General features: G+C 51.0%; 1 protein-coding gene across 1 annotated transcript in view; it reads right to left on the bottom strand.

The window, feature by feature from the left end:
- Positions 1–9,530, bottom strand: part of Rasa3 (RAS p21 protein activator 3) — a 112,529-nt gene extending 102,999 nt beyond the window's left edge. Inside the window, exon 1 of the mRNA XM_034520433.2 lies at positions 9,298–9,530. Coding sequence (XP_034376324.1) covers positions 9,298–9,352 — 55 coding nt within the window. The 5' untranslated portion in view covers positions 9,353–9,530. The remainder of the gene's footprint in view (positions 1–9,297) is intronic.
- Positions 9,531–11,862: the final 2,332 nt, after the last annotated feature.

Genomic DNA, 11,862 nt, shown 5'->3' on the forward strand with positions numbered 1-11,862 from the left:
GGCGGGGTGAGCCACACTACTGACCGCGACAACCACAAGAAATAAGCAAGATGTGTTTGACTTGTGGCATGAGACCCGGTGGGTGTCCTCTGCCTGCCAAGCCCTCCTGACATGCTTCCTCTAGCCCTCAGGAGAAAATTCTAGGGCCCAGGAAGGAGACAAGAACGGAGGAAAAACTTTCCCTACAGAAGTCATGAAATATATTACACTTCATGAACAAAATTTTAAATCAAGACACTAGGCAAAAACAGTGAACCTTTTTTTTTTTTCTTCTTCTTCTTTCCATGTGACCCTTCATTTCCAGTCAGGACAGGCATAAACACATTCTTGGGTTCCAGTACTGAGGATCTCCCTCCAAACACTGAACTCAGAGCTGCCGGGAGCAGGAAGTGATGAAGAGCGAAAGGAATGTCAGAGATTCCAGACGGATGGGACCAGCTGGGGGATCAGGGCAGCCACACTAATGTCTCAGATGTTGCCTGTGGGACTCCTCAAGGGAACTTCTGCAGAAGTACAGCCCAGGAACAGCCAGGGGCCTGTGTGTCCAGCATAGCTCAAAGAGGCCGGGTGTCCAGGCAGGGACATCCTTCAGTCATCTTCTGGTAAGAGTCCACCTGACCCAGGACTCTGCGCCATCTCTGCCCTAAACAACCTATGGGTAGAAACTGCCCATGAGCCCCCAAAATTACTGTCAAAACCCAGTGATCTGCAGACAGCTGTTTCCTGCTTCTCACCAACAGGCTATGGCTTGCAGCTGCCTAGGATCCCTGGTCATGGCTGACCTACTGAAGTTCTGCTCATGGCTTCCTTCACAGAGCTAAGGATTCGGGTTTGCCCTACAAGTCCCTTGGGTCTCACTGTGGCTTCCTGAGCATGCAGCTTAGAAGACCCAGCCTTGGCTCCTGCCTGCCAGAGCCCACCTAAGAGAACAGGTCAGAAACCAACAGAAGGAATCCCACAAGAAAAACGCTAAGCTGTGGGTCTAGAAACACGAGTGTGCCACACAAATATAACATAGGTAAAATCCCAGAACAATTGTGGGAAAAGATCTCATGGTGTGGACAGTGGAAGAACCAGCAGGTGCCTCCAAGCACCAAAGTCATAGTATCAGAGGCAAGCTGTCTGAAGGGCTCTCGGACCGCAGGTGGAAAAGCCCCACCCATGTAGGTGACAGGAAAAATAAAGGACTGTGTGAGAAAATCAGGACTACTTTAAACTCAGCAAATGTCACAGTGCCAGAACTGATCCAATCTGTTGTTAGGAAACCTGGGGAAAGTATAAACCAACATAAACCACGCTGAGTGCCCCAACCCTCCACACAACTATCACATTGCATACTGGGGCAAGCCAGTGTGCCCTGCAGGTGGGCCCCAGGGTGTGTGTGTGTGTGTGTGTAGATGAGAATCTAACTATATCATGACACCTCATAATGGCCCCTGCCCTAACCTGGATGCTGGCCTGGTGAGTACAGATCAGTTTTTCCTCCCTCCCTCCCACCTTAATGGTGTCCAGTGTCAGGAGACCTCCAGCGGTGCACACAAGCACAGGGCACAGTTCCGGCCACTAGGATTCCACTTTACAGGGTGGAGGAAGTCCCCTATTGTGTGTTCCTAGGTCAACAACTTTACTGATCTGATGATCACTACTCAAGAGATAGCCTTGACACTTGGGAATGGATGCCTTCAGTGTCCCTTCAGGCTGGAGGCCAGCAGCCTGCTTCCTTCTTCCTGAGCCCAGCCTAGGTCCAGGCTCCACGGCTGTAGAGCAGAACTGCGTTCTCTCTTCAGGGACCCGGCTGACGCTGCTGCACAGATGAAAATCTGGCACAGACTCTGAACCCAGCAGCATCATTTTGGAGATCAGCCATATGGACAAGGGGTAGTGTCCTCTCCAGGCTATGTGGTAGCTGCGCTTTCCCAGAATTCCATCCTGCAGCAGTCTGCCTGCACTAAGGGCTTCAAGCCAGCTCAGCAAGGCTTCCCAAGGAGGCTAAGTATGCCATCTGCAGCTCTGAGGGTCTGGAATTCCCCAGCTCAGCCCTCACCCCAAAGGCCGTGGGAAAACCAGCTCCGTCACAATGTTCATCCCATCCTCGAGACAAAAGTCCAGGCCGACCAGGGCCTTCGGGGCCTACAAACAGATGAATTTTCCGGAAGAGCCTCATGTTCCTGGACTAATGCTAAAAACCCTGTGCCCCAGTCTGACCCCAGCCTTGGAAAATCCCAAGTTAGCCAGAGCCAAAACAAAGCAGATGCCCAGAGACTCGGGGTCTTAGGACTGAGATACCTCCTCTCCCTGAACTGTGCACTCCACCCGCTTCCTGCTTGCCAAAGCCACCAAAGCCATACTTTCTTCTCCAGATGGGCTTTCCTGGCACAGGGCAGCAGGAGAGAGTGGGTAGGATCAAGCACCCTGGAAGCCAAGGATGAGATGAGAAGAGAGACATCTCTCGGTGGTCATGTCTTGTGATGCTGAAGCTTCCCACTGGATAAGATGTTGCTCAGCCGGGGTAGGGTTTGCAAACGGTCACCCCTGACACTGACTCTCTGCTCTGTGCTGCCTGCTGACACCAGCACTGGTCACAGTGAAGACTGTGCCCCATGGGCTAGTCCCATGAAGGCTGCTTCTACAAGGTACTGAGAAGGAAGGGCATTTTATTGGGAGGCTATCCGCTCCTGTTCGGAGGACAAGTCCTTGCCAATCATGAAGACTCCCAGACCCTGTAAGGCAGATGCTTACCACAGGACAACTTACTGGGAGGCTACCTGGCTTCTGAGCCTCGGATAAAATGTGAGAAACACCTTTCAGGACCATACCGACCCTCCACACAATCTGTGTGTCTTCGGCTCCTCAAAGCTCAAAGAGCAGTGGCTGTCACTGGAGGGCATCACCATAGTGTGGGCCCAGCATGAAAGCAAACCCCAAGAGTTGACTTGGGAACAGATGGAGAGCCTTTCTATGAGCGACTCTCAGATATGAAAGTGAACTATTTTCTTAACAAGAACCGGAAGAGAACACTGACAACAGTCTTCAACCATAAGAAGAGCTTTAGTGTTGTGGGATCATCCCCCGTAGCCTCTTCACATGAGGAGAGACCAAGGCAGAACCCCAGGAAACATGATACAGTGCACGACGGCCCGGAGACAACTTCCCTCGTCCCTCAGTGGATGTTCCACAATGTTCCACCCTTTCAACTAGCTACTTTTTATATCTGTTCCTTTAACTGCTGGCTACGGGGGGTGGGCGCAGAGCACTTCTGTACCCAATCACCATCTTGTCAGAGCTGGAACATTCCAGTTGTGCAGGTGGCTTCTCTTCTGCACCAGCATAGACTGCTACCTTGACAGGCACCTACAGAAGGCCAGCTGTGACCCATGAGGTCCCTCCCAGTCCAACTGCCTAACTGTACATCACTCATCTTGTACCTTCCAGAAGCCAGCCAGCGCCTACAAGTCATATGTGTGGGTTTTGTCACAACCTACCTACATGTGCTTTCTCCCCAAGGGGAGGCTCCATCTACTCCCCATGTTGGAAACTCCAGGCAAGTCATCTGTGCCCCCATGTTGTATGCACTACCAGCCAATACCTGACAATATCAGAGGCAGGGAGGGACACTGAGACCCATGGATGCATGGTATCCTCTCTTCAAGGGCAAGGGCAGAGTCGTCTCTCTTCACACTGCTACCCTATCTGCTAATTAAAAGTCCAGCCCTCTCTTATTTGTGCATTGCTTGGGCAAAACTCTAATTTGCTACAAATTAACAAAACGAACAGCTTCAACTTATACCGGAAACACTGCCTCTGTCCATGATGCTCTGGTCCCTGGCATATCTGCTGTCACTAAGCTGGGCTCAGAGAAATGTCACTTCATCTAAAACTGCAGAGTTATCAAGAACCAGCCACTACCCTATCTTGAGATTCTGGTTCCAAGAATGAACCCATCACTTCCTCTCTTCATTGGCTGTCTGGGGCTCTGGTCCTAAAAAATTAGGCAGCCCACCTCCAGGGTCATTCAGCTACCTGGACCTTCAAAGGCCATTGGCAAAAGACCATTTTTGTTTTTGCATGCCATAAACAAAACTATCAGCTTCCATTTCTCTGGTGGCCACCCAGGAAGTGGACTACCTCCATCTTGCTAAATATTTTCATATTCACACTTCAACATCGTTTGCCCTCAGCCAGTTATAGTGAATCCCTCAGTGTGTCTACGCATGTGTAGCTTATGCACTCAGATACATAATCAGCTTCAGGGAATCAAATCAAGACACTTTCTCCCTTTCAGGTACCGACTGCCACGGATCGTCACTTTGGGGCTACTGTGTGTCACCTCAGACTGTCCCCCTTACTCAGTCTTATGGCACTTCGAAGATCAAGTCCTGCACCTATCGGTCAGTGAGTGTCGGAGCTGGTCAGCCTTCACTGAAGTCAGCTCAGCCCTGATAGCTACAGCATGAACTGGTGCCCCTTTCACCCCCTCAACATCAGCTGCCTCCTCCCTCCAAAGCTCCTCCTCAGCCCTCCACTAACCACCAATCAAATCTAAGATTGTAGTGGAAGTAGCCTTGTGAACTGACAGGAAATGTTCAGAGGTGACACAGGCTGGCTGTGATATATATAATATATACATATTATATATTATATATCATATATCACATATCACATATATCACATATCATATATCATATATTATATGCTTAAATTAGCTTGGCTACACACACACACACAAACACATTCTCCCTTCATGGACATCCATGTCATGAGTCTGTGAGCATTTTGTGCACTTGCAGAGGACCTAAGTACAGTTTCCAGCTCTGCTGAGCAGTTCACAGCTGCAGGCAATGCCATCTCTAGGGAATCCAATACCCTCTTCTGGCCTCTGCAAGTATGGCATGCATGTGTACACACACACACACACACACACACACACACACACACACACACACAAATAAAATAGTAAAAAGAAAAAGTCTTTAAATTTAATGAGAGACAAATGTGCCCAAAGCCCTCACTTGAAATCTGCATTTCTCTGCCCACCATAGTCAACATCCTGACGGGCCACAGCCTGGAACAGCAGGGGGAAGCGGTCCAACCTGAGCTCCCCTCGCCTCCGCAGGTACAGCCTAAATCTGCACATTAGTCCCGGGCAGTTAAAAATACCACAGGCAGCTGAGCTGGGCTGAGCTCGGTTAATGGAATACCCAAGTTAATTTTAGCATGAGAGAGCTCAAGAGAATCTAAAGTCTCTCATGCCAAAGACCACATTTGGCCCACGTGGCATCTTCTTAAAGCCAGACCCAGAAACTACTGTACACGAAGGCTATAGTCATGACTCAAAAAACACCTCTTCTCTCGGAACCCAGCCTTGGCTAGCCATGACAACTGTGTTAGCCCCACAAAGCACAACTGCCCCCTGCAGGTCCGTGGCCCGCTGTGACCCACAGCGGCTCTGGTATCAGTACACTGTGGCCAGTGGAGAAGGCAATTTCGCTCAATGGGCTAACTGCAGCCCTGAGCTGCCAGCCCTGAGCTGCCAGCCCTTAACTTAGGGCTTTGACACCTGCTACCTCCTCACCGAGAACGAGCCAGGCGTGCACGCCCTTGTCTGCTCCCATCTTTCACTTCTGCACATCCTCATTTCACTGGCTCCTCCTGCTTCTGCTTAGATTTTGTTGTCAGCAGAAAGGCAAGGGAGAGCGCTGAGGGACAGCACTGAGGAAACACACTGAGGGAGAGCACTGAGGAAGAACAGTGAGGGAGAGCTCTGAGGGGAGAGCACTGAGGGAGAGCTCTGACAGACAGCTTTGAGGGAAAACACTGAGGGAGAACACTGAAGGCAGGAAACCAGCCCTGGTCCACAGCAACCCAACCCTGCTGAATGGTAGGAGCTACCATGTATATGCCCTGCTTGCCCTGTACTTCTCCACAGCCATATAACTTCAGAGCCCGAACATGGAGCCTCGGTGAGGATGCCGGGCGGCTGCTGCACTGTTCAGGCAGAAAGACTGGAGTCACCAAGAATCCAGGGGAAAAGCAGAGAGCAGAGCCTGGTTCCCTGGGGGCTCGGGGAGCTTAACAGAGACCTCAACGGAAAGAAAATGGGCAAAACCGTTTGTAACGGCGCAAGAGAACATTTCTGGCCTGGGAATACAAAGCCAGAATTTTAAATTTTTATTCATTACTTGATAATTAGCTCTATGCGCTCAACATTTTTATCAAGGGAGCACTTTTAGAAAGCAAATAATAAATATTGTAAGAAAGGAAAACATGACTGGGAAGTAAAGCTATATTGCAGCCCTAGGGAACACCAGGCCCAAAATAGCATTGCTGGGCAGATGAGCGCTGGCCACAGATATCCGCCCAATCACAGGCCAGCGCTGGCTCTAGAGAGTTGGGCTACACAGTTCCTCAATACAGCAGCCTCAAGGAAGCGTGGGTCAGTCCCATGTGATGGCTGAAGATGGCTTTAACAAAGCAGTAATTGTTACCAAAGACACTTACGATTCTAAGTGCATGGAAGAACATGTCTAAATAACCACGTGAATTTCAAACGGAGAAGCAACAGATTCTTCAAGACTGGAGATGCTCAATCAGTGTTCTTACTAAGATACTTTACTTTTATGTGGCTTTGTCTCCTGTATGAGCCAAACGTGGATGGAATGAGAAAGAGGAAGGAGAACAGAGAGTTTCATCTCTGGTGAAACCAAGCACTATCTTATGTCCTAAAACCAAGAAGTAGGGGGCAGGCCTCACACCATCAGCGCCTTCCCTACATTCCCGGCCACAGCCATGGGAATGGTGTTAATCTGTATGTATGGCTTTTAGGGGAAATTGTCTCTCTTTCCTTCTTGGGAACTTCTCTGGGTGGGGGAGGGTATTGACTAAGACAGATGACAGCCTTGTGCATGTATTCCCACCGGATGCAGCCCCCCCCGGGGGGCGGGGAACGGCTTGACAAGAAAGATCTAGGTCACCCTGGAAGTCACCAGAAAGCTTGCTGGAAGCCAACATGCCTGGAGACAAGGCTCAGAGGAGTGACTCTGGTGTGTGTGTGTGTGTGTGTGTGTGTGTGAGAGAGAGAGAGAGAGAGAGAGAGAGAGAGAGAGAGAGAGAGAGAGAGAGAGAGAGAGAAACACTGAGACAGAGACTCAGGGGCGGAAAGGGTCAATACTTCTGCCCTCAAGTCAACTACAGTGTCATAACAAGTGACACTCTAGCAGATGTAAATCATAGAGTGATATGACCACAAACCAGAGATGCAAAGGAAAACCCAAGAGGTCCCTCCTCCATTGCTAGACTGAATAAGGCACACCGGGAGCCCAGCTACCTAACCCACCGGGCTAGGAGTCCTGTTCTTCTGATGGCATTTCCCTGGGGACCCACCCCAGTGATAGCAGACAAGCGGGGCAGCCAAGAAACACCAAACCCAAACGAGTTGCTACCGCTGTTTTCTGCACTCCAATAGGCCAAACCCAAGGCACATCTGTGCTCAGACACAGAAGGCAGGGTCTATCTGCAGAGCTACTCTCCCTGCACACTCCATCCTGAGGGCACACAGCCATCCCTCTCGAGCAACCCTGCAGGTAAAGAAACATTTAGGGAGGCAGTGGGGAGCTTGGACACCTCTACCCAAACTCACATTTGAGTGCTGTCCAGCCCCCTATGCAATCAGAGGCAGCAAAGGCTCCAATCATTCCCTTATTCAAAGTCTAGCAACAGAGGAGGGACCTTATGACCCTCTGCCACTCCTCTAGTGAAGACCCTATTCCAGCAGACAGGTTGGACTGTCGTCTTGAACACTGGAGCCTTTCCTTTCCTCCTGTCTAACTTACTATGTCATTCAAGAATGTTTGGCTAGAACTAAAACCCTTCCCTGCGTGCACAGTAGCTGATGCTAGGACTGGAGTAAGGAGCAAGGCACATTGTACTGAAAGGGAAAGTCCTGGACCCTTGTTACCAACTGACCTGACTTTCTCCCAACAGTATTTCCACAACTACCTCCCCACTTCCTTGAGCGGAAGGGCACAGCACCCCTGGAGCCTGGTGGACTCACTCGGTCAGAGGACCTGGCTGAAGGAAACTGAAGCTGGCCGCCCTCACACAAGTCGTCTTTGCCCACAGAAGACAGAAAGCAGCCCCTTTCCTCAGATGGAAACTGACTGCCATTCCAGGCATTAAAGCAAGAGAAATCCCTCCCATGCCCTCTGCTCAGCCCAAACACCACATGCTATCCAAAGCGCTTCTGAACCAAAGATCAAACTGTCTCGGCGATGATTCAAAAGCAAAATAAAGCGGACAGGAAGCAACACGCTGATTGCGAGTAGTTGGCGTTCTTCAGGCAGCATCGAATGTCATCAACAACTGACACTGGGCCGGGACTGTTGCCACCCACTAGGGGCCTTTTCACATGGGAACAAGCCAGTAATGTGGGGCGCAGTTCAGAGGGAAAAAGACTACAGGAACAGTGCACTAGGACCCAGAATTCCTTCCAAGAAAATTGGCCCCTGCCCAGTAAGTTAATGACTTGATGTGTAACGGTCACTTCAGAAAACCACTGTAAGGAAGTAGACTCACACATCACTCACAAGATTAAAAAAAACAACAACAGCAACTGGGAAAGACGAAATCTCCAGGTTAAAAAAAAAAAAAATCAGGAAGTCCTCTCCAGATCACTCCAGTTCCACTTCACTCCCTGCCCCCAGCGTTCCTGCCTAAGTCGCCACCAGCCTAGGGCAGCCTGAATGCCAGGCCTGCGGGCCACAGCTCCCACGGCCAGTTCTCAATGAAAAGAGGGGGAGGTGCTGGTGGCTCCATCACCACGCCTGCAGTACACACACACACACACACACACACACACACACACACACACACACACTCATTCACACACAGAGTAGCGCGCGTGCACGGCCTCGAAGCCTGCAGCACCGCGCAGCCGAAAGGTGAAGGGGCGCCCCCTCCTTGGGAAAGAAGTTCCTGCGCACAACTGTGAAGAGGACACCAGGAGACTGACATCAGTAGACCCCGATCCCTGAAGTGGGAGCACCGAGACGGATCCGCGCGTGCTCGTGCATGTAAACTCAGGCGCCCGGGATCGGGAGCGGTGCTGCGCACACGGACACACGCAGGCAACCACGCGCGCTCACGCACACAAACAGACGCCCCCTGATGCAGGTCCCGCCTCCCCCGCAATGCCACGGAGAACTGGGCAGTCTGGGCGGGGAAACACGAGAAGCCGGTCCAGCCGGGCCGGACACCAGGAGCTGGGGTCTGGGGAGTTGCCCAAGCCACCGCGGTCCTCACCAATCTTGATCCTCACGCTCTGGAAGACCCGCAGTCCCTCTTCCTCCACCGCCATGCTGCTTGTCGACCTCGCCAACACGCGAGGGCCCGGCAGCGCGGCCGCAGAAGGGGGACAAGACAGGGGAAGAAGCCCGCAGACGGAGCCGAGCGGCGGATGCCCCCGGAGCCCCGCGCGCTGCGGTCCGCGCTCTGCCCGGGTGCACCGCCTCGCGCCCTTCCATTGGCAGAGCTCTGGGGCGGGGCTGTGGCCGCCTTCCTCCGCCAGGACCCCGGTCTTCATTGGCTAAGGGTCTGCATGGGGTGGGGTAGTACGACTCCGCCTACTGTCAAACACTGCACCCCATTGGTCGGGTGTGTAAGGGGCGGAGTCAGATTGTAAGGCGGGATCGGAAAGGACTTGCCTTGGAGTGCCCCTGAAGCTGTCCTGGTTCACAGCCCTCACTGGTCTGGTCTCTGAACCTGGGACAAAGAGAAGTCGTGAGGATTGATCTGTGTTTTAACTACCAGGTCCCGTGAGACCGACTCGCACTGAAAACTTAAAAATCTATATTCAAGCAAAAGGTATGAAAGGAAAAGATTTCCTCTGGCCTCAGCTTCAGCGACTGAGAAAAGTGACACCTGCCGATCGCTCTGGAGAAATCAGGAGATGATGCTCAGTCAAAGTGAGGTCCTAGTAGACCCTGCGCCCAGCAGGCAGTCCCTGCTTACCCTGTGGTGTACTTGGAAGCCTAACTTCCACTGGAAGGTTAGCATTCCAGAACCTTCAAACCAGGTGCTTACAGGCAATTTGGTTGGTATGCAACTTTGGAATTACTGGGTCTCTACAGCGATACTGTGAGGTGCCATTACGATCCTTTCAGTAAATTTTCCTGCAATTGGCATAACTCCCAGCTTTCCTAGAGGGGCAAAAGCTCTGGGCTCCTCAATTCCCTTATAGTAGTCATAGAAGTCTCCCAGAGGCCCAGGTGGGTGGGTAGAGTGGAGGTAGAGAGTGCAGTGGGCTTGATGGAGGCCCGCCCTTCAGCAGTGAAAACTGGGTAGAAGACCTGTGGAAAGAATACACTGCCCTTGGGAGGTCTGAAAACCGAAGTGGCATCACCTGTGGTGTCCGGAGGCTAGATCATTGATACACAGACACAAAAGCCCCTTGGTGCTATATGGTAGTTCTCTCACCAGCAACCAGAGAGCAGAAATACAGTGTATAGCACACCCAGAAAGGTGCTGGAATTTCCAGAGAAGTTGAACTGGAACCCTCCAGAAGCTGCTGTGTCATAGTCAGGCTCTGACTGGGAGGAGAGGGAGCCCTTCTAGGTTAACACATTTAAAAACCCTGAATTCCCTGCTCAGGAATTCAGCTCAGTGGTAGAGACACAAAATCAGTAAAAGACAGCTTTAGCTGGGCTGCTGTACTGTGATAAAGCACCATGACCAAAAGCAACTTGGAAACCAAAAATCAAATGAATAAAAAACCAGGAGGTGGTGTCACACACCTTTGATCCCAGTGCAGGAGGCAGAGGCAGGCAGATCTATGGGGTAAGTTCCAAGACAGCCAGAAGTGCACAGAAAATCCCTATAGTAGACCCCCCCCCCAAAAAAAAAAAAACCACACCAAAAGACTTGGGGAGGAATTGGTTTATTTTCATCAGGACCCATCATCAAGTCAAGGCAGGAACCTGGATGCAAGAACTGAAGCAGAAGCCACTGAGGAGTGCCACTTCCTAACCTGGTCCTATTGGCTTGCACAGCCTTCTTTCTTACCCAACTCAAAACCACCTTACCAAGACTGGCCCTTCCCACAGTGAGCTGGGTCTTCCCATATCAACCATCAGCGTCCTACAATCAGGAAATGCCCTGCTGACTTCTCTACAGGAAATGTAATGGGACCTTTGAGAACTTTCTCAGTTGAGTTTCCTCCTCTTCTCAGTTAACTCTAGCTTGTGTCAAATTCACACACACACACACACACACACACACACACACACACACACACACACATACACACACACCAAGGGGGAGGGGAAGCTAAGAAAAACCTCAATTCCGGACTCCTCTGAATCTGCTCAGTGATCTTATTTCTCTCAATAAAGCAAATGACCTCTATGCCTGAAAACACCTTGAGACATATACCTATAAAACACTACACAGCTGTTGCACCTACTGGTCCCTTCCCTTTACTAGATCAGCACCACTGCCTGAAGCCAGGCCCGAATGAGGGAAACAGGTGACCAACAGACCTTCCAAGCCATTGAATATGAGCCTCCAGAGGTGAGGCAAAACAGACCTAGATCTGAGGGACATGGAGCAAGGTGACTTGTTGAAATTTCACTAACATCTACAGGCAAAACCAACACCCTAGCAAATACCCCCATGGTCCTGGGACAGCCTCCTGAAGCTGTTCAAAAAAAATCACGATGCCACATTCAGTGAAGTAGGGCTGTCAAGTTGTCACATCCTCAGAGTGGCTAGCTGAGAAAGGCACACTCTGTGAGTCTGGGCTGGCGATGATCTGTAACAAGTCACAAAGGTAAAAATACAGTTGTGAGATGCTCCAGGACAGATGTCCGT

This window comes from Arvicanthis niloticus, chromosome 16 (genome assembly GCF_011762505.2).
Source record: "Arvicanthis niloticus isolate mArvNil1 chromosome 16, mArvNil1.pat.X, whole genome shotgun sequence".
In the NCBI taxonomy this organism is placed as follows: Eukaryota; Metazoa; Chordata; class Mammalia; order Rodentia; family Muridae; genus Arvicanthis; species Arvicanthis niloticus.